Source organism: Apodemus sylvaticus, chromosome 8, assembly GCF_947179515.1.
Source record: "Apodemus sylvaticus chromosome 8, mApoSyl1.1, whole genome shotgun sequence".
In the NCBI taxonomy this organism is placed as follows: domain Eukaryota; kingdom Metazoa; phylum Chordata; class Mammalia; order Rodentia; family Muridae; genus Apodemus; species Apodemus sylvaticus.
This window is the reverse complement of record NC_067479.1, coordinates 57876169-57899792: the sequence shown is the minus strand read 5'-3', so window position 1 is coordinate 57899792 and position 23624 is coordinate 57876169. Positions and strand designations below refer to the sequence as shown.

The 23624-nt window shown below is 46.1% G+C and overlaps 1 protein-coding gene across 2 annotated transcripts in view; it reads left to right on the top strand.

The window, feature by feature from the left end:
* Loxl2 (lysyl oxidase like 2) overlaps positions 1-23624 on the top strand; it is an 81559-nt gene that overhangs the window by 21440 nt on the left and 36495 nt on the right. For both annotated transcript variants that reach the window (XM_052191099.1, XM_052191100.1), the window contains exons 2-3: positions 1150-1559; positions 9673-9848. In XM_052191099.1, coding sequence (XP_052047059.1) covers positions 1196-1559; positions 9673-9848 — 540 coding nt within the window. In that variant the 5' untranslated portion in view covers positions 1150-1195. The remainder of the gene's footprint in view (positions 1-1149; positions 1560-9672; positions 9849-23624) is intronic.

The window sequence follows — 23624 nt, the reverse complement described above, 5'->3', positions numbered from 1 at the left end:
CAGTGGGAACTGTGCAGGCTACAAAGAACCCTGTCAGACTTCCCAGTGCAGTGCTATACTGGGGACCACTCAGACTCCACACTGCACTTGTGCCTCAGTCCCCGCAGCCAGATCTCCTTCCCGATTAGTAAATGTGTCTATGAAGCTATGAAACCTGGCGTGGAGAAACCAGAGAAGACTGAGATATAAACTTTGCCCTAAAAGACTTTGTCTTCCCATTAGACATGTTGAAAACCCCAGGGGAATTATCAAATCTTAAATCTGCCTTGGCAGGGAAAGTGGCCCATGTTTAGCTGGGCCTTGGGCTGTGAGGAGATTGGAGGATTGGAGCACAGGAAGGTGTTCTGAGAAGCCTGCACTTGCCTGTGGAACCCACTGTCTTCCCTTTCTGCCAGCCTCATATCCCAGGAAGCCAGTCCAGGCTCGTAACCTTGCTTTGGTTGGGTATAATTGGATTTTCCCATTAGAGGCACCAGGAAGAGATTGGAAACCAGAGGAGAGTGGCATCCTAGATGTGTTCCTGGGGCTCCTCCCCGCTGGTTGCTATAGGTGGCTCTGAGACCCTTCAGTGAAGAACCCAGATGCCGCTAGGTAGCCTTTTCGCTCAGCTGCACTCATTTGTGGAAAGCATGGATATCTCAGGGAGACTCTTTGAGCCCTGAGAGGAAATGGCTACAACCAGGGGCGTTTCCCCCATCCTTCGTCAGTCCCCCTCAACTCTGCCCACTTCTCGATTGGGAAAAAAGGAAGAGGGCTGGTGAGATAGCTCAGCAGCTGAAGGAGCTTGTTGCCAGGACTGGTGACCTGAGTTCAGTCCCCAGGACCCACATGGTGACATAAGGGAATTGACTCCCACAAGTTGTCCTGTGACCGCCATACCTGTACAATGGCAGGAAAGGAAAGGTCCGTGAGTTCAGAGTACTGATGACAGCATTTCGGAGATGAGGAAGGTGGTGGGTGACATCGGGAATTCAGACTGCTGTGGCCAAAACATGAGGTGGGAACAGAAATGGGTTGGAATGTAGTGCAGAAGAGCTTTGCACGCTAAGCCAGGGAGGTGATGTCCCAGACCCCTTCACAGTATCGTCAGCCTTTACGCTAGACTAATGGCCTCCCTTCCTCTCTCTCTCTCTGTCTGTCTCTTTCCAGAAAGTTCTTGCTGCCACCCGCCACCTCCCCTCTGCACAGGACAAGGATGGAGATCCATTTTGGCTTCTGCCTCTATGGCTGTGTGGCGCTGCTTGTCTTGCTGCCCTCCCTGAGCCAGGCGCAGTACGAGAGCTGGCCCTACCAGCTCCAGTACCCTGAGTACCTCCAGCAGCCAGCTCCCGAGCACCACCAGCGGCAGGTGCCCTCCGACGTGGTCAAGATCCAGGTCCGCCTGGCGGGCCAGAAGAGGAAACACAATGAGGGCCGTGTGGAGGTCTATTATGAAGGCCAGTGGGGCACCGTGTGTGACGATGATTTCTCTATCCATGCTGCCCACGTTGTCTGCCGGGAAGTGGGCTATGTGGAGGCCAAGTCCTGGACTGCCAGCTCTTCCTACGGCCCAGGAGAAGGTAAGAGACCGTGCTGTGGAGCTGAGTGCATGTCACATAGCAAGGCCAGGATACACTCTGAGGCACTGTAATTCTTCTTAAATAGGAATTTCCAAGAGTTTTCTAGCTGCCCTGCAGGCTGTGTCCTGCTGGAAGGAGGGGGCCCCTCCAGGGAATGATAGAGGGAGAAGCCACCATGAACTCTCCTGCTTCGAGCAGGAATGTCTCAGGGAAGCCAAGGTGGTTGGGGACCTCAGTCAGTAGATGAAATTAACTTGTGCTCACCTCACTAAGCTGCACTTCCTGTCTAAGAGTATCCATGCTCGCTCCAGATGTCTTCTTCCAAGTACAGATTTCACGGTTTCTCAAAAGCGTTCCACAGGCTAGAGTTCTAACCACATGAAGATCATTACTATTATTATCTATTATTATTATTATTTACTACTATTATATTATTTACTATTATGTCTACATGTGTTTTTTGTATACTCATGTTTTTGCGTGTATGTGTACACACAGGTGCACTTGTGTTCTCTCACTGATTTGTGTTTATGAGATCCAGAGGTGTTCCTCAGGTGTTATCCAACTGGGCTTTTTATTTCTTTCATTCTTTTACTTTCTTTCTTTCTTTCTTTCTTTCTTTCTTTCTTTCTTTCTTTCTTTATTTCTTTATTTCTTTATTTATTTATTTATTTATTTATTTAAATTTTTTGAGACAGGGTTTCTCTGTATATCCCTGGTTTTCCTAGAACTTGCTCTGTAGATCAGGCTGGTCATGAATTCAGATCCACCTGCCTCAATCTCCAGAGTGTTGGGACTAAGGTGTGTGCCAACACCACCTGGTTGGATAACAGACTCTTTCAAGAACTGATGTATCACCAGAGTCTGTGTCCCTGGCTGGGCATGCAGGTGTGGGTAAAAGGTAGCATTTGCAAACAACTGTTTTTCTTGGGGTTAGGAGGTGGCTCTGGATAAAGAGCTTGCTCTGCAACCTTAGTTTGGTTGTTTGGCACCTACATAAATGCTGGGAATGTTGGCAAGGACCTGAAGCCTCAGTGCTAAGGACATGGAGGCAATGGTTCTCTGGAGCTCACTAGCCAGCCAGACCAGCCAACTGGTGAACAGTAGGTTCAAAGAGAGACTCTGTCTCAAAAAACCTAAAATGGAAGAAGGTATCTGAATCAACCTCTGATGTCCACATGCTCTCTCTCTCTCTCTCTATCTCACACACACACACACACACACACTCACACACACACACACACACACACACACACACACACACACACACGAGCTTCACATCAACCCCAGCTGAGCTGCCCAGGCCTTGGCATGAATCAGACTGTTGGACTAGCGTGAGCTGTCCACACTCCTTAGACCACTGAGGGCTGCACAAAACTCCCCTGAGTCAAAATACAGAACATTTCTGACCCAACCCAGAATATGGTGATCTCAGAGTTCTGGGTGTGACCGGATCTGGGTCAAGGGGACAGTGGAGAGACAAATTAAGATAGACAAGTTAACCCTTCAACCCTGCTCTTTTCAGCTATTCTAGAAATAATAGGAAGAAAGGTGGCCCGTTTTTTGCACACCTCAGCTCCAGACAATGGGAAGCTCTCTGATGGAAGAGCTGGCCTAACAGCCCTTGCTTAGAGTCACGTGTTCCCAAGCGTGTTCTGGGTTACTTGGCAGCAAAGAGAGCCAAAGCAGCCAAGACCAATTAGCTGGGGCCTTTCGAACCACTTCCTACATCTGACTAAACTTCCAGTGTTCTTCCATATGTCCACATCTCTGTTTATTCCAACCAAGTGATCTAGGGCTTCCGTCAGATTTATATTCTCCATTCCAGATTATTGTAGCCTCAAAATTTTAGTGTAAATACTCTCCAATGATGGTGACTTTTACCCAGTGACAGCTTTATTTCTTATAATCAAATCGGCAAGAAATCTATCATCAGATGAGGGATTTGTGGATCTTTCTCCACAGGAGGCAGCACGGGCTGGCAAGACAGATGGACTTATTGGGTAGGACTCTGCTATGAAAGGGTGACAAGGATCCAAGGGTTCAGGAGAGAGGAGACTTGAAAGGCAGCTAGTAAAATGATGGTCTACAGAGTCCATGCTGCACAAGGGAGAGAGACAAAGAGAAGGGATCAATTCTGCATAACTACTTTAACCAATGAGACTGGAGTAGATACAGCTGCAGAACATGATGGTTGAGACAGAGACTGAGGAGGATACAAGTATTGATTACAACCAGGGCTGAGCTGTGAGCTTGAAGAGCAGCTGGAGCCAAGGGTAAGAAGGTCTCTAGAGACAGACCGCGTGGTGACCCAGTACTGAACTTCTAAAGGCCATCCGTGAAGACATTGAAGCCATTGAGGGTTATGACCCTGCATACATTCGTTCATCGGAGCGGGGTTCCTATAAGTGGAAAGAGTAAAAGATAATTTTGCTTTTGATTGAATGGCTTTTTTGTGTCCCAAATGTGAGCCTCATCTTATGTCCCAAGCACCACTTTCCTAGCATGCATATATCCCCTAGGTGCCTAGAACTCGCTCACATTCCCACACACAGACGTGGAAGCAGGGTGTGTTAGACTCAGGACAATCTAGCTGATGGGTTCTAGATATATTGGAGAAAGCATTGACATGAAACCAGATCAAATAGCAACCCATGGACGGTGGCACTTGCCTTAAGAAAAGTGTAGATTTGTCTATCCTATATCTGAGATAAGGCACCATAGTCAAGCACAGCAGAGAGAGCAAGAGTACCAGAAGGGAGCTGGAAAAGTACAGCAAAGTGTAGTCCTGCTGGGTAACAGTGTCCTAACAGATACCCCACGGCGCTGATTCCACACACTCTGCTGTTCCGTGCAGTTGCTTTAAAGATGCTCTGAATTTTCTCAGTGATGGAGTGATGAAAGTGAAGGACATAAGCTAGATGCCCATCAAGAGACGACTGGGAGCTGAGCACAGCGTGCACTCCTTTAATGCCAGCACTTGGGAGGCGGAGGCAGACAGATATCTGGGAGTTTGAGGCCAGCCTGCTCTACAGAGCAAGTTCCAGGACAGCCAGGACTACATAGATAGATTCTGTCAGGAAAACAAACAAACAAACAAACAAAGAGATAACTGAATAAGGAAAATGCATATACACACAATGTAATATTAATCAGCTATCACAAAAACAAAATCAAGTCATTTTGGGGGAAAATGGGTGGAACTGGAGACCATCATTTGAAGTGAAGCAAGCCAGGGCCATCCAGAAAAATACCATGTTTTCTCACATACATGAAATCTATATGTTAAAAGACTGACTTGATGCAGGTGGTAGTGTACACCTTTAATCCCAGCACTCAGAGGCAGAGGTAGGTGAATCTCTGAGTTTGCGACTAGCTTGGTCTATATAGTGAATTCCGGGACAGTCAGGGTCACACAGAGAAACCTTGTCTTGAACAACAAAACAAAACAAAAACAAACAAACAAGCCAACCAACCAAACAACAACAAAGGACTTGAAAGCAGAGGGGAGACTCGATAGGAAGAGGAGGGGATCAGCAGAACAATTGGGCAGAAGAAGATAGTGGAGGGTGAATAATATCAAAGCTCACGATGAACTCTCTCTTCGAGACTGGTTATTGCTAGGCATCCCCAGCTGGCCTCAAATTCATGGCCGACCCTCCTGCTTCTGCCTCCCTAGTGCTGAGATTCTGGGCATGAGCCACCATGCCAGGCTGAAACCCATATTTTGTGTAATGCATATACCCTAGGTGGGAAGCAGTTTGTGGGTGTCCTCCACGCCAAAGTAAGGGTGGCTTCCTTGGCTACCAATGGAGTAAGGGCACTGCTTCTTTTCACAATCTGCCCTTCAGCAGCTCAGCTCAGAGTGCCCTGGGGAAGAAGCCTCGCTGGCAAAATGGAGGGGCCCTTCCGTTGCTAGTACCCAGTAAAACAAATATGAGCCTGCTGTAGAAACGGCGGTCTATTAGCAACCATTGCGTTTCAGTGGAGCCTGACGTCTTGGAAACTCGCCCAGATTGAGAAAGTGGTTGGAAAACCCAGTCCAGATGTTTTCAATCAACTCATTGTTCCCACAATGAGTCCAAAGCTCTCTCCTTTGAGCTGCAACTAGCCAGGCATCAGAGTAGGCACGTTGTAGCCAGGCTTGCAAGTCAGGAGACTGGCCCCATGTCCTCCTTGGCCTCGAAGGACCTCAACTTCACACAGCAATTTTCTAATCTCTGCAATGGGAGTGCCTTGATCACCTCCCTGACCCACTATGAAAACCATAGAGTGCATTGAGTGTTTTTGTTTTGGGTTGGTTTTGGTTTTTACTTACAAGAAGAAAAAGAAGGTCAAATATGTCCCTGATCCTGTTCATTACCTTGTTGAGTCTTTATGCTTGGACATCACTCTGACTTTGGAAGTGAGGACAAGGTTTCTGTCAGTAGTTGACTGAGTTAGAGGATCACCCAAGCCTGTGGCAGATAAAATTCAAGCACAGGTTTGTAGGTCTGCTGTGCTGTAGGCCTGTAAAAGGACCAGTGGGAAAATGACAGGCCTGGTTTGGTTTGGTTTGGTTTGGTTTGGTTTGGTTTGGTTTGGTTTGGCTTGGTTTGGTTTTGTTGTGGTTCAGAGGGCAGAGTGATTACAATGAAGTATGAGGACCCGAGCTTGAATCCCTAGCACCCACATAAAAGTTCAACATGAAAGCTGTACTTATTAACACCCATGCATAGGGGAGCAAAGACAGTCGGATCCAGAAGGCGTTGGGCCAACCAGCAGGGCTGAATTGATGAGTTCCAGATTCAGGGAAGATGAACAGTGACCCTGTTGCAAAAAATAAGGTGCATATCAATAGAAGAAGGCATGGTAATGCCAAGCTCTGGCATCCACTCATACACATGCGGGCAATCTTATACATGTCTTCATAGATACACTACATATACACATATGTACACACATAGATATGTACACACAAGTATAAACACACTATTGGAAAAGCACCTGGTATCTTTCTTAGATCTTTATTTTTTCATCAAAGTAAAATATGTGTATGAAAAACTTACATTTTAACCATTTGAAATGCATATACAGTTCAGTAGTGTTAAATATGTTTTTCATTTTTGTGCAACTAATTTCTAGAACATTCTTGCAAAACAGAAGGTCCAGGTACATTAAATAACTTTCCCGTCATTCTCACAGCCCCTGGCAATCCCTGTTCTGCTTTGTTTCTCAAAGTTTGACAGCTCTAGGTAGGAATCATCCCATATTTGGCCTTTAGTGACCAACTTTTCCCACTTAGCAGAATGTCCCCAAGGTTGGATGCTGAAGTATGCGTCAGAATTTTCCCTTCTACAGTTTTGCCTTATATGTATGTAGTTTGTCAAGAGATGCCAGTTATGAATTGTGCTGTTGTGAGCATGAATGTGCAAACACCTACCCAAGGCCTGGCTTTCCATGTCTGTACCTCCCTCCTTTTCTCCCTCCTCCCTCCCTCCTCCCTCCCTCCCCTTCTTTCCTTCCTTTCTCATTCTGGGTCCTTGAAGATACTAGACAAGTAACCACCCACTGAGCTACACACACAGCCATACACACACACACACACATGAAACAAGATGTCCCTCCATAGTCCAGCTAGCCTGGAACCCACTTCCTTCCATCAAGGCCCTACCTCTAAAAAGTTTCCCAACCTTTTAGCAGTGCCACTAGCTGAGGACCAAGCACTCCAACATAGGAGCCTGTCTCACACCCAAGCCACACCACCACCCATATGGGATGGGATGGCCCCTCATGGTTAACCCTCTAGTGCTTTGCACATAGAATTTTCTGCTAATGAAAGGATCAGAGGTAATCCACATTCCGCAGTGACTCTGCTGGGCATATAATGATGACTGTGATGGATTAGCCTGTCTCTACCCAGACTCGGTGAAAGAAAGAATTGAGAAGTCACTAACTGGAGAACTGACTCATAGGCTTCTGGGCTCACAGGTGTCCTGGTGCCCAAAGACCCAGATATCTGAGTCAGGCTCTGTGTCTGTGAGGATAGAGCAATAGTGTCACCTAGGTCTACCTGAGGTCAATGTGGTGATGCATGTGGGTGTGCCCTAAAACCAGCAAACCCTTGATTACAGAGCAGATGAACTTTTCCCTGAGTGGCTACTTCTACAGTTGCTCCACGTGCAGAGGCAGGTGAGGCTGACTTGTGTTGTGGGGATAACTGGAACCAGCATTCTTGTCATTGTCCCCATTTTCAAGACCCTCTAGAGCAGCAATGAGCTATCTCTCGTCAACCCAGACCCCTGCAGCTCATCATGTTTTCCCCATCTTGCTGTAGGAAGGGGGCTTTGACCTGTGTTTCAAAGCTCAGAGAGACTGGACCTGACTTCAAAGCCAGGTTTGGACTGCATCTTGCATGGCATGGTCCTGGAAACCTGATTGAGACAGCAAGGGAAGGAAGAAAGGACAGAAGACACACAGACACACATATAGGGGAGCTGGGATTGGGTGTGCTGTGTCAATTCTGGTGGAGCAGCACCAACTACAACAATTTGTATCGCCAACCTCTGTACTATGTACAGTCCAGAAGGAGGGCTTAGATAGCCTTGGTAGGAGGAGCTGTCAGTGTCACGTTGCAGTTACTAAGAGAAGCTGTGGTCACTAGTATTTGCTCATACTGTCAGTATCCACACACAGAGGAAGGCTTTGCCAATTCCTTTGAGTCTGAGCCCTTGGTCCTTGTCAACAACACACATTCACTCGATGCTTCATCTCTCTCTGGTGGTTTGCCCCCTGCCTCCCATAGCTCATATATTTGAATGCTTGGTCCTCAGTTTGTGGTACTGTTTGAGAAGACATTGTTTGAGAAGGATTAGGAGGTGCGGCCTTGTCAGAGGAGATGTTTCATGAAGGGCAGGCTTTGAGGTTTCAAGAGCGAGTGCCACTCCCAGCTAGCTGTCTGCCTCATGCTTGTGTCTCAAGATGTGACTCTCAGCTGCTCCTCCAGCATCTTGCCTCCAGCCTGCTGCCATGCTCCTGACATGATGGTCATGAACTATGACCCTCTGGATCCATGAACCCCAAATTAAACACTTTCATTTATAAGTTGCCTTGGTCACAGTGTTTTGTCACAGCAATAGAAGAGTAAGTTAGACAGCTCCTTACACATTCACACAGGGCTCCTTTATTCACCACAAAAGCTCCTGTTCTTCTGTAGCACCACCCACAGTGGTAAAACGTCATTGCCAGACGGGTGGGATGGCTCAGTGGGTAAAGGTGCTTGCCAGGCAGGGCCACCAGAACTGGATCCCTGGGGCTCACAGAACCATGGAAGGAAAGATCCAACTCCACAAAATTGCTCTCTGATCTCCACACTTTCTCACTGTGGCATGTGCCCCCCAAATCCCCCCACACACACAGCATGCACACATATACAATAATAATGATAATTAAAATGAAACTGGATTGTCGAGTTGACTTGATTTGAAATTCCCTAGGAGACTTAGCTCCTATCTAGATGTTTCCTCAGAGAATTAACTAAGGAAGGAAGACCCACCCTGAATATAGGTGGTACCATCTGGGATCCCAAACTGAATAAAAAGGAGAAAAACAAGGAAGCCAGCTAAGCAGCAGAATTCACCTCTCTCTGCTTCCTGACTATGGGGCACAGTATGACCAGCCACCTCACTTCCTGAGGTCATGCTTTGCCACCATGACTGACTGTATCCCTTTGTAAACTGTGAGCCAAAATAAACCCTTCTTCTCTTAAATTGCCTCTGCCAGGTGTTTATCACAGCATTGATAAAGGCAACTGATATACCACACAACCTCCAGTGTAGAAAGGCTTTATTGGGGTGCCATGCCACCTGGTAGGCACTTGACATTGACCAAGGTAAACATTATTTCTGTCCTAATTGTACTCAAACTACTTTTCCTCTGATCACATCAGCTACCTGTCCAGGCAAGGGAACTCCAGTGATCTACAATGCAATGGACAACCTCACACAATAAAAACTAATTGATAGCTATACACACCTGCCAAAATCCAGGGGGGATTCCATGTAAGGCATTAGTGCCCTTGCCACCTGGCTCTGCCCTGACAGGATGCTTACTTTCTCTCCTCCTCTCCCTGCAGGCCCCATCTGGCTGGACAATATCTACTGCACTGGCAAAGAGTCGACCCTGGCAGCTTGCTCCTCCAATGGCTGGGGTGTCACTGACTGCAAGCACACTGAAGACGTTGGTGTGGTGTGCAGTGAAAAAAGAATTCCTGGCTTCAAATTTGACAATTCGTTGATCAACCAAATAGAGGTAAGTGCTATGCTTTCTTCTTTTTTACACTATTGTGAGTATGGAGCCCAGAACCTGTATATACTCAGCCTCCACATGCCATCAATAGCATCTTCACTTGAATATCTTTTCTTTTCCTTGTGTATAATATGCCTTGCCTGCTGGTTGAGGACTGGGTATATGTAGGGGCTCATACCAGCTAGATTTGATGCAAGGGCAAGGGGAAGGATTTCTGGAGAATGGATACTGTTACATGAATGGGTGTTTTGCCTGTACATATGTCAGTGTACCACGTGTGTGCTCAAGAAGGCCAGAAGAGAGCATTGGAACCCCTGGAACTGGAGTTACAGATGGTTGTGAGCTGCCATGTAGGTGCTGGGACCTGTCCCAGTCATCTGGCAGAGCAACTAGTGCTCTTAACTGCTGAACCATCTCTGTAGCCTCTGAATTTGCTTTTGAAAAGAGACTTAAAACTGCCCCCATTTAGGTTCCAGATGTCCACAGACTGTGCCCAAGTTGTTTTCTTTCCATGACTCCCACTGCCCTGCTCCTGTCTCCTGTGCCCCCAGAGCATACAACACACGTTGGAATTGGGTCCAGTCTGCGTGGAGCATGGAGTGAGTTCCCATCCTTCAAACATGCTCACTCATTCATGACACCAAGAGCACCATGGAGTCTATGCAATTCAGGGACTGAATACCACTAAGCAGGCTTTGCTTTTCCATGGAACTGACACTGAGGAGCACTGGCTTGTGCAACCCAGTGTCCCAGAACTTTCCATGCCCTCCCCACATCCCCATAGGAAACAGTATCCACTTGTATGTGCCTCTGCTCTCTGATGAGCCCAGAAGCTCCTAGAGGGTAGGTACTACACCTTAATCATGGTTGCATCCCACACACAGAGCTCTAGGTACCACATGTGAACTGATTTCAACATCTGCATTTCCTTCTCCCTAGAAATGCATACCAGCGATTCTTGTTCCCTTAGGCAGAGAAGCACCCAAAGTCAAACATTAAACTATACTGTAAAGAGACATACACGCAGAGCAGACACTCTTTCGTGGCACTGGCCTGCCTGGGCAGACACTGAGCATATTGATGGTATCTGCAGTGGCCTTGTGTGCAACTAGAAGCTCAGGACTATCCACTTGGAGTGTTGAGAGAATAGAGGTCCAGGCTTTGTAGCTAAGGTGTTAATGGTGCAAATAGAAAGGAATAGGCCAAAATATCAGCCAGTTTGGGGTTGTGAGAGAGTAAAATTCATTTGCTACTAGCAAAATAATAATAGCAATGGTAATACATAACTCTGGAAAGGGAACTCTGTGAGCAGCCCTTCCATAGGTAAATGTTAACTGAGCTCCTAGGGCTTCACCCATGCTAGCCCTTCTATCAACTGAGCTGCATCCTCATGCGTGAACCATGCTACATAGAAAGCAGAACCCCACTCAAGTGGAAGAGGCTTAGTCAATCTGGGGCAAAAATGCTGGAAAGAACTCGCTTTTTCTGGAAGTGCAGATGAGCATGTGTAGTACTCAGCTCTGACATTTGTTGAAGGAAATCACATCCATCATGATCTGAGGACTCCCATGAGAAAGACAACACAATCCTTAGTTGCTGGATAGACAGAGCATGTATCATGAGGGACACTGGAGCATCACTGCCGAAGCCAAGTGCACAGATCCTGGTGAATGTGCAGTCACCCAGAGGCTACCCAGAAGACATCTAATGTGAGGGGTTAGATGACAGGCACGGCTTTTGAACTGCACTTTCCTAAATGGTCATGCAGACCAGTTTGGTAACACAAGCCAGGGGGAGCCTACCTGCCCTAACCACAGACACACAAGAACAAACCCTCAGTCAGTGAGCTGTCCTCAGGGACCTCCATTCCACGCCCACCGAAAGTAGGTCATGTTGGCTCTAGATTCAAAAGGCCTAAGGAGAACCTTTGAGTTGCAAGAAGATTCCTACATGCTGGGTTTCATGGTTAAAGCTCATGCTTACGTGTAACTCTGGACTGACCAGGAGCTGCCCAGACCACCTACATAGGATGTTTGTGGGATGCTGAGAAGTTTCTCCAAAATGCCTTGTGTCAGTAGCTGAAGTCATGGAAGCATTCCTCTTTGCTAAAGAAACGGCCCCTATTAAATCATTGTGGGTGAGTGAGTGAGCCATCGCTTTGGTGGATATGCAGTTAGATGGTATTGTTGGACATTAAGGATTCCCTGAAGAGCTGGTGACTAATTTTGTATGAGCACAGCGAATGGTCTCTTCTAGTGATATGCCCTGTGTCTCTGTTCCTGTCTATACATGAAGCAAGCATGAGGAATCTGCCTGAAAACAAAAATATGGACTGAAAAAATACTGAAAGATATCAAGCTAGGAGGGACTGCTGGAGTCTATGAAGGGAAGATTTAGGAAGACTGCACTGCTTTGAAATAATAGATCCCAAATGTGACAGCTATCTACTTAAAACGTAAGGTGTGTTATAGTTTGGGGTCAAAGGGACTCTGACTGGACAATCCAATATCCAGGTGAAAGAAATTGGACTCAAGAGTGCAGTCACAGTGGGGTGAATGAAAGGCACTGATTTTTTAATCCCTGCAAGTGCTGTGTGACTGAACTCACTGGCTCAGTTCTGGGTCCATCTCTTAACCAGGTCACCCACAGCAGGGGCCAAGAGACATGTCTGGAAACCATATCGTAGGAGGGAATGGAGATTTTTCTGTCAAGAAGAGATACTGGGGGAGGCTCTGTCAGTTCTTTTCAAATATTTTGAGTGCTACCATGGAGACAAATGTTTACAGTTTGTTCCAACTCCCAGAGAAGGCTAAGACTGAGAGACACAGGTGGTGGATGGGATGCAGGCTTCAGCTGAGGCAGTCCCCCTGCCTCCAGACCCATCTTCCTCTGTGTGTAGTGAGCTTCTTATTGATGGTGGAGTTCAAGCAAAGACTCTCTGCCTCTCCGTCAGAAATACTGTAATCAGATTCTAAATGCAGAAGGGACTGGAACTATGTGATTACAAAACTCTAAGCTCCTTCGTCACTCTGAAGCTATGGGTGAGCATTCGCCTCATGTTAGAGGCAGCTACAAGCCAAATAGACATCACTGGTGTGTATGTGTGTCAACACATGCAAAGAAGTGATGGCAAACAGTCCGTGTGTAGTGTGTTCAGGCTTCTCCTGGCCTCTTCTCTGGCCCCTCACAACCTTGACTTTGGAACTAGATATTGACCTTACAGACTCACTGATTGCCTGGAGGTCAGGCACAGATCTCAGTATTACAAACCACCCCACAGGCTTGCATCTCTACAGGAGTGCTCCGGATATCCCCAAGAAGGGAATGGATAAAAACTGCACCAGTTTGGATGAGATCTCCTCAGCAGTGAATGTCAGAAGCATGCCTTGAGAACTAGAATTTGCTAGCTCCAACCCTAAGAACTCAGTGGTTAGAGTTAGGGATAAGGCCAAGATTAGGGGTTAGGGTTAGGGCTAGGATAGGGGTTAGGAGTTAGGGCTAGGGGTTAGGATTAGGGCTAGGATTAGGGTTAGGGCTAGAGATTAGGGTTAAGGATAGAGATTGAAGCAGATCTTACTTGTCTTCCCCAGACTTTTCTGTCAGCTTGAGAAACCCTTGGGATTTCTTGACAATGAACTTCTTTCCAGGGGAAGAAAAATAGCCCCTTACTTACAAAAAGACTCTACCAAGGACAGCTCAACAGATTTGATGCTGAGGGCCCTGATGACTGCAGCCAGAACAATCCAGAACAATAGAACCATTAGTATCTATGATAACAGTGCCTCTCTGTCATTGGCAAGGTTGTTCTCAGTACTCTTGGGGAGTAGGGGGAATCAGATGTGTTGAATAAGAAAAAGGCCTTGTAGACTATGAAGTACTATGGAAAAGTAGGTGACCAAAGTTCATGGGTCAGGAGGAAGATGCCAGAGGTGTGAGTCACTAAACCTAGAGCAATTGGTAGAATTTCTCTTACACTGTCTGTTTCCTTGGACACTGTGCACTCTAGACATTCTCTGGGGCAATGAATGATTATATGACTATTTTACTACAGAAACTCACTGAGCGGGTGTCTATCCCCCTTTTCAACATACACTGTACCATCTCAGCTTACTGTAGATCCTTAGCTTCAGACCCTATAGCTGAAGGTGAGAATTTCTAGTCTTATGGAGACAAACTTGGGACTGTGTCCAGAATGGCTGACCCTTTTTGGGTTACCTGATATCACACTATAAAATATCCATTTGGCTGAATTTAGAGACAAATGAATCATGGACCAGTCATTAAAATAAGGTAGGTGGGAGCAAAAAAAAAGACATATGCAATAGAGATATTTTTAAATTCAGAAAACAGAGCCCCCAGCAAACTTCTCAGGACGTCAGAGCCTCTTAAACCAGGACACTTTGTTTCCTGTCTGTGGTGGCTGGAAAAAGCATTAGATAAGGAGAGATGGTAAATCCAGATGTCCTTCGGAGCAACCCTGCAGCTGGTACAAGTACCTAGATCACATGCTTGTCCCTACAAGGCTTCTGCTGGGGCCTGTTAGATAAGAAAATGTGTGTCTGCAGTGTTCATTGCCTGCTTTCCTTTCTACACATTTCTTAAGGGCTCTTTCCCCCAAAAAAGCAAACAAGAGGTTGGAGATATAGCTCAGTAGGTAGAGTGTTTGCCTAATGTGCATGAAGCCCAGGGTTCGACCCCCAGCACCACATAAAACTGGGTGTGGTAGTAACAAAGTAAGCTGGACAGACTGGAAATGCCTATTTCCAGGGATGGTGCTTATTCTGCGAGGAATTCCCTGAGCCTAAGTCAGTAGGCAGCCCAGGATATCCTGAGTTGTCAACAGAGAGACACTGCAAAACCAGAAGGCCGTTTATATCCCTTGACTCTACAGGTCAACATCCTTCTGGAAAGATAGTGGGGCCTGAAAAAGCCCCTCCCCATTCCCTCCCCCCACCCTACATTCCCCCACCCCCCTCTGTGACCACAGGGACTGGGCAATGAATCCAGGTTTTTATTAGTCACTGTCAATGCCAGATGTTTCCATGTCTCCCTCCCAACCACAGCCTTATCTGCCTGCATCTGGAGGTCCAGAAAAAGGTCTCTAGAGAGATGTTCTGCAAGTGGGGCACTTCCCAGCTGGGCCTCTGATCTCAGCACCAGGGCAGAGGGGCAGATTGTGTTTAAGAAAGGGTATCAGTTTCCATCTGGGTGTAGTTTGGAAGATTCTATGTAGCTTCCCAGCTAGTTTTGGAAGAGCTGAACGACTTCCCTCCTGCAAAAGAGAGAAGCTGACAATGGTGTCTTGTGCCTAACTCTTAGGAGAGGAGTAGAAAGGGTTAAGCAGGGCATCCTCTGAGGGCTGAGCTGGCTGATCAGAAGTGGTTCTCTGGGATATCTTTCTTTTCCACCACTCTGTGAGCATGCATAGGCCTTACTCTGTGTTCATAATCTGCACTCTATTGGCTGAGAACCTCTATGTAGCTGGGACTATTGGCTACCATAAGGTACACAAGAGAATAAGCTGTAAGGTGCCCTATTTTTTTTTCAACCGAAAATAGGTCACCATGTCTGAAAAGCAGAGAGTGTTTATGTGGCAAACAGAACCAAATATTTGAAATCGCACAAATCCCAGCAACTCTGGAAACTTGGTTCAGGCGGGTTGCCCATGCGGGCCTTTGCAAAGCATAGATGATACTGTTAGAAAAAGCCATGAGGTGAAACAAACGGACAGCATTGTAGTCACTAGACTGTGCAAACATTATACTGTGCGTTAGATGTAACGTAAGCAGTAAATACTCTGTCTTGGTGCACTGTGGATTGGACTGGTACATTGAATGGTGGTTTGGAGAAGAAATGAATGGGAAAGGTGGTGGGGAGGTTTGCATCTGTGGGTAGAGAAAGCCACTCAGAGTCTGGGTATGTAGCTCTGTTCTCTGAGCCTAATGATATAAGTATAGCAGAGCTAATGAAGCCCAAGCTGGCTATGCATGTGCCCTAGGGTCCAGGTGCATGAGCTATGCTGGGAAATGGATGCTGAATCTCTCCCTTCATCCCCACGAGGCTACTGTCACAAGGATCTATCAGCTCATTCATTCTCTGAGCCCAAGGCTGGCCATGGGGATGAATGGGACTGGTGGATAGTCTTGCCCTTCTTGAGCTTACTGTCTAGCAGTAGAGAAAGCTGATTTCAGAACTCATTGCTTTGTTGCCATGGTGATTATTCCTATGTACAATCAAAAGGCCAGCCTAGTCTGTGTCTGGTTGCTGAATCTGTGGCCTCAGAGCCCAGGCAAGGCTAGAGAAGCTGCTGGGCCACAAGGGGTTGGTGGCTGGAGCAGGTGTCTCGCCGGCTTCCTGCCTGCAGTAGGGCTGGTCTGCTCTCTAAAGAAGCCTCTGTTACCTGCACACATTCTTCCAGGCTGGAAAAATGAAAGCATTTTCCAGCCGTGGTGCAGAGCTCCTGATTTATAGGAGGCCCAGCCAGACAGCCGGCTTGTTTCTCTAGTGGCGTCAGTGTGAGTTCAGCTCTCCACACTGTCCCAGCTACATCCCCTTCACTCCCAGTTCAGTCCAGCGCAGAGGTGAGCAATGGAAACCACAAAGCAGGGCTGGTGATACAGGCCTGTGATCTCTGCTGCTTGGCAGGCTATGGTAGGAGGATTGCAAGTTCAAAGTCTTTCTAGGCTACAACGTGAGTCAAAAGCTGGCCTGGGCAACTTAGTGACACCCTGATTCACAAGAAAAAGTAAAAGGAAGACTAAAGATGTAGGTTAGTGGTGAAGCATTTGCTCAGAGGGTCTGATGTGCTAGATTCAATCCCCTAGCACTATAAAATGAGAAAAAAAAAAGAAAGAAAATCACAGGTGGGATGGTGTATGGTTATAATCCCTAGTGAACTAAAGCAGGAGGGTGGTGAGCTCAAGACCAGCCTGACTCATATAGCAAAAGAGACCATGCCTCAACATAGATAGATAGATAAATAGATAGATACATAGATACATAGATAGATACATAGATACATATATACATAGATAGATACATAATTACATAGATAGATAGATACATATATACATATATACATAGATAGATACATAGATAATTAGATAGATAGATAGATAGATAGATAGATAGATAGATAGATAGATAGATACATAGATACATAGATAGATACATAGATACATAGATAGATAGATAGATAAATAGATAGATAGATAATTACATAGATAGATAGATACATACATACATACATACATGCATGCATGCATGCATACATACATACATACATACATAGGCAACATCACAGAGGCAACTTTCCTCTTCCTTTTTGTTCCACTATCCCAGTCAGAATGTTACTGGCAATTTCTTAATATCTGAATTTCTGATTCAATTTTAAGTAATGAATAATTGTACTTTACGCAGATTATTCTAACATTCACAGACATTACCCATCTCCCTAGTCTGTCTAAGCCTGTGCTAACCGTCAGATTTTGTGGGATAATTCAGCTCAGTAACTCTGTGTACGATCCTGGGAGGGGAATGGAATAAAGAGGTGTGTGTGTGTGTGTGTGTGTGTGTGTGTGTGCGTGTGCGTGTGCGCGCGCGCGCGCGCGCGTGCGCATGAATATGTGGGGAGGGGGTTGTAGAGGATAGATGACAACCTTAGATGTTGTTCCCCATAAGACACTGTCTACCCTGGTGTTTTGACAGTCTCTCGTCTTGGTCTTGCTAGTTAGGCTAGATCATCTACCCAGTTAGCCCTAGGGATCTGCCTGACTTCACAGTATGTGCTTCAGACACGTGGTCTGGGAAATCAAACTTGGGTCCTTATGCTTTCCCAGGAAACACTTTGCTAACTGAGCCACCTCTCCAGCTCTTCTGTGTCAGATCTTAGGAGAAAAGGAGATGAGATGTTGAACAGCTCAAGTACAAGAGGTGCAGATGTTCTGTGTCTGTCCATAGGTCCCACAAGAAGTGCTTGTGCTATGGCAAGAGGCAAGGACTGACTGACTGTTAGAAGTTAAACAAAGACTAAAAAGAGTCTAATGATTTTTTTTTTTTGGCTTTAGTGCCCAACATATTTAACTAAGTTACTCTCTTGTTACATCTTTTTAAAAAAAACATCATTGACTAATTGAAAAAAAAGCTTTTTTCTGTTTATTTACTGAGGGCCTCATACATGCTAATCAAGTGCTGTACCTCTAAACTGCAAGCCTGCTGCAGCTGTCTCCTCTTCCTCCTTCTCCTCCCTTCTTTATTTAATTATTAAATTTTTAATTTTGAGCCAGGGTTAGTTGCTCAGGCTGGCTTTGAACTCTCTCTAAAGTCCAAGCAAGCCTTGAATGTGCAACTACCCTGGCTATTAGGATCACAGGTCTCTATGAGCTAGCAGGCCTTCACCTCATCATCTGGCTTCTAAGTCTTTATTGGTAAAATCAAACATTTGGGATTCTGTTTTTTTTAAAAACAGCACCTTCTTACCCTTCGGCTTCAACTGCTTCTGCTGACCTGCACTGAACTGTATGAACTCATTAACAAACTCAACTCCAGTGCACTGTGCTCACTTCACTGACTCAACTCCCAGCTCACTGATGAACTGAACTGGGCTCCTTCACTCTCCCCGCAGTGCTCTTAAACAGCTTTTTCCTGAGAGTTTGGCTTTTCCTATCTCTGACTCATCCTATCAAATCTTTCTCTGATTCATCACCTTGTCTGCCTGTCAATTAGATGTCATTGTTTGAGATTAAAGGTATATACCAAAGGGTTCCAGGCAGAGATTAAAGGTGTGTACTAAGGGCAGCTCTGCATTCCAACCAGCTCACAGTAGACCTGGATGGTCTTTGGATGTGATCAAAGCAGCCATGTTGCTGGACTAAAATTCCTCTACAGTAGCCAATATAAACCAAGGACTACTAGCTTAGATGAGGGCATCAGAAAGCAGATACTGGAGGAGTAAAAGAAAAAAATCAGATCTAAATGGGTGAGACATTTGGGGCATGCTGAAGAGATGGCTCAGCCAACAATTACTTGCCTCACAAGTCTGGGGACCTCGGCTTGATCACCAGCGATCACATAAAAACGATAGAGAGGGAAGCCCATGTTTATAATCCTGTGCTGTGGGGTCCCTGGGTCTCACTGTCCAGCTGTTATAGATGAATCAGCAAGTTTCAGGTTCAGTGAGAGTTTGTCTCAAAAACATAAGATGGAGTACAAGATGCCAGACTTTGATCTCTGGCTTTTATACACCTGGCAGCAAACATGTGCGAACTCATCTTTACACTCATGCAAATAAATGTTCTTAAAGACTGAAGAGATATTTGGGGCAGAAAAAAAAATGCTTCGTGGAGAATGTGGTAAAGCTTCTACTAGCTTTATGACAGCAAGCAGTTTGCATGGCCAGTTGACCTGTGTATCCCAGGATCTTATGCAGGGATTGGGACATAGTACCACTCTATAAACACATATGAAGAAATAAATGTGGGTTAATCAAGAAATCAATGTTTTTTTGCTTTTTTATTAATTATTTTATTTATTTACATCCCAAATGCAGCCCCCCCCCACCCAATCCCTCTTTCCAGAGTTTTTCCCCTATCCCTCTCCCCCTTTGACTCTGAAAGGGGCATCAAGTATCTGTCTACAGGATTAGTTGCCTCCTCTTCCACTGAGCCAGACAAAGCAGTCCTCTGCTATATATGCCAATCAGTGGGGTCTTTTTGAACCTGATTGGTGGTTGGAGAGAAATGAAGGGGATGACTGAAGCGTCTGAATGATACATGGTGGTCATTGTGAATGAATGTAGCAATGGATTAGATCAGAGACTGGCCATGGACTGGACTAGATCTCAGAAGACATGTAGTGGATTGAGGTGGTAGAATTTTAATGGCCTGTTTAAATATTTACAATTGCCCTGTGTGTTACTTAGGGTTTTACTGCTGTGAACAGGCACCATGACTAAGGCAGCTCTTACAAGGACAACATTTAATTGGGACTAGCTTACAGGTTTAGAGTTTTGGTCCATTATCATCAAGGTGTGAGCATGGCAGGCATGGTGTGGGAGTTACTGAGAGTTCTGCATCTTCATCTGAAGGCTGCTAGGAGAAGACTGCCTTCCAGGAAGCTAGGATGAAGGTCTTAAAGCCCATGCCCATGCCCACAGTGACACACTTTCTCCAACAATGCCATGTTTCCTAATAGTACCATTCCCTGGGCCAAGCAATATACAAACCATCACATCCTGTATACCTGTTTGGGCCATAGAAGTGTAGGTGGGAAATCAGTAGAGAAGATGAGATGTTGCTAGGACCAAATGTGACACAGGAATGAAGAAGAGAGCAGAAGAAAGGATGCAGGAAGTACAGTCTGCAAAGTTGGGCAAGAGGGACTCACTTGATGGCCCTGTCTGTATAAGGAAGAACTGTGGGCATCTGGGTTGGTTAGTATGAGATACTGAGAAGGAGCAAGAGAACATGGGTCTGAATGTGACTGCCCACTTCAAAAAGAATAGTCAAATAAGGTATGCTGCAGGTCTTTCAAGCAAGATGCAGAAATGCATTAGCAATGGAGGATAGACCAAGTGAGCAAGCTTCCCCAACCAATGATACATCTTAGGAGGATGTTGGTATAATGACATTTCCTCCACTCTCTGTAGCCCTGGAGTGAATTCCAATAAGAGGTTAAATTATGGCTTCTAGAACAAAGGGATGAGATAAGACACCAAGCTAAGATTTGGCCGGATCTGTAAAGAAACCATTTGTTCACTACAGATTTTCTAGTCCCTCTAGAAAGGAGTTGGCTGCAAGCTGTGTGCTTCTTGCTTTGCCTCTCCTTGCCTCATACTCTGAGGCAGCTAGCCTTTCAAAATGGGTGACTCCTCATGGGCAGAGATCCCAGACTGCCACATTCCATGTTTGCAAGTCACCAATAGATACTGTGCCTGTTAAATGGTTCAAGGCATAAGCCTGGATGCCCACTTCCTAGTCATTCATTCACTGTACCCTCTTCCCACCAGCCCAGCATCTACAGCATGCCAGCCCCCTGAGCTCACCCTAGTTTGGTTTCCTCTGCTGAGAATGTGTGTTGGCTACTCCCAGGGCCTCCTTGAGAGGTAGGAAATTAGTTCTGTAGGGGAGAAGAGGAGGGGGTTCTGCAAGGCCCTGGAAGGAAAGTTTGCTGGAGCTCTGGACACTTTGTTCTGTGCCAGAGGACCAACATTTGGGTAAATATTAGTTAGAATTCAAGACATTCCAGGTCTTTAATCTACAAATTGGATCATCGAGATGGCTCAGTGGTAAAGATGCTTTCCTCAAAGCCTGATGACCTGAGTTCAATCCATAGGGCTCTCCTCTATCCTCTACACGTGCTGTGGCATGCACACCCACATACATGTTCTCAACACAGACACAAACAGATAAATAACTGTAATAAAACATTAACATATCTACAGGGGGTAAAAAGAACTACTCATTTTGATATTTCAAACAAACATCTTTGGGAGCTGAAGTTCTGGGAAAAAGAAAATCCTTGTGGTTATGGAGGGATTCCATAGCAGTGAAGTAGGAGGGAGGTGGTACGTGCAGCCATCTGCTTCCAACCCTGAGGTTTCCCAGGACCCGAGGCAGCTACAGAGCTCACATGAGCCCTGAGTCTGTGCCACCAAAGCTTGCCTGCCACTTCCTTGGCTTGAGGGCAAGAGCAGCTCATCTGTCACGTCCACCATCCCCTGACTCATAGTCCTTCTGGGGACAGTCTTGAACTTCTAATATACACAGTACCAGCCAGCCCCGAGGGGACCACCCAGAAGTCAGAGCTGGAGGCTCACCAGTGTTAGAGTCACTACAGTACTGGGCAAGGAAGGTGTGTGAGGACAGATAGTGCTCAGGGGCCAGTGGTCTCTAACCCCGCAAGCTGGAATAGAGACAGCTCCATTTTTACCTGCTTATTAATAAGACTATAAAGTTGAACAAGCTGTCCAACCTCACCAAATGTTTTCATGTTTTTAACCTATAATTAGGGACATGCCGTTTGCTATCCTGTAGGTTTTGTGGGAGTTGTAGAAGGGAAGAGATGTAAGATTCTGTTCACAGAGCCTCAAATGCAGTTGGCTGATGCTTGATTTGCAATAGTCTTTGCCATTAAAGAAGAAACAGGGCACAGAGAGGGGTGCAGAGGAGTCTGGTAAGGCCCGTGGACAACAGACTGTATTTTGTTGAGTGATTCATGAACGAGTGGATGACACGGGTGGTTCTGGTCTTAATTGCTTCTCTATTGCTTTGACAAAACATCACACCAAGATAACTTACAAAGGAAAGTGTTTAATTCAGCTTACGGTTTCAGAAAGTTATTGTCCATGATGACAGAGCAAAGGGACAGCAGCAGGACAAGCTGAGAGCTCAAATCTTGGTCAACAAATAGGAGACCAGAAGGAGACACAATGGGAATGGCAGGAGTCATTTGAAACCTCAAAGCCTGACCCCAGTGACACACCTCCTCCAAGGAGGCCACACCTCCTAATCCTTCCCATACGGTTCTACCAATTGATGACCAAGTAGTCAAATGTGAACCATTCCCATTCAAATCACCGCAGTACCCGCTGGAAGGACTTGATTCTACAGGTAAAGATGGGTGTTCTACCTCAGAAAAAAATGAGTGCAGAGCCCATTCTGACTGCTTTCTTTAACTGTAGGGACTGTTTCTCTCTTCTCCGTCCCTCAGGTACACATTCCATACATACAAAGACACATACAGACCATCATATACCACCATACACATATATAAACAAAGACTCACATGACACACACATGGCTCTGTACTATATAGATATGCACACAAATTCACAGACATAGTACTAGCTCCCAGATACACAAAGACAGATTTAAATTCATGGATACATAGACACATAGGAAGATATGTGTACCATACATGCATACGCATGTATCATTACGCACACATGTGGCCATCACACAGACACATATGTATGGATTCAGCTGGGAGAGGAATGAAGGCAATGATAGCTAAGGCTAACCCTGGGGCTCACTATCTCTGCTGGTCTGCCAATGGGTTGTGTCCTGTCCTAAATCAAGGCAAGAAAGGGGATAAACGTTCCAACAAGTGTGACTGTTTGTGGCCTCAGGCCCTGTGCAGATCCCTTGTCAGGGTGGCTGCCAAGCTTCCCAGACAGCGATTCTTTACAGTACTGTGGTAGGGTCCATATCTCCCATCCATATGGTTCTACAACTGCTGATGGCCAAGAAAAGATCTGTGAAAGGACTATGTCAGCTCTGCTTGCCATAGGTGAGTGGGACAGCCGTAACTTTCCTTCTGAGCATGGGGCATCCACACTGAGTGCCAGGAGCCTCCTGCTGTGGGAGAGGCAGGCTGTGGGCTTGGATTAGACCTCAGGCCACTTCTTGGCTCGTCACTGCCCATGTGTCTAGGCTGCACGAGTCCTGTGGGCTGATGAGGCTGTAAAGGATCCAGTCAGGAAAACATAATCCTGCCCGGCAGCTCTCCTTCCGCTTTGTGTGGAGGGAGCTGGAGCCAAATGCCATTACTCTTCGCCACATACTTTCCACTGTTGTGCAGAACTGTGGAGTGAGGCCTGGCTCTGGACTCTGAAGCCTGTGGCGGGGGACATTAATCCCTGGGCACCCAAATAATGGCTCTGTTCAATCTCTGATTCATTTGCATTCTGGCTGGACAGGGCACTTGGGTCACTGAAGTCTTCCTTTGAGCTTGGCCCTTCCCAGTCCTGCCTTTCCCTCCCTGGTCTTGCTTAAGGTGTGT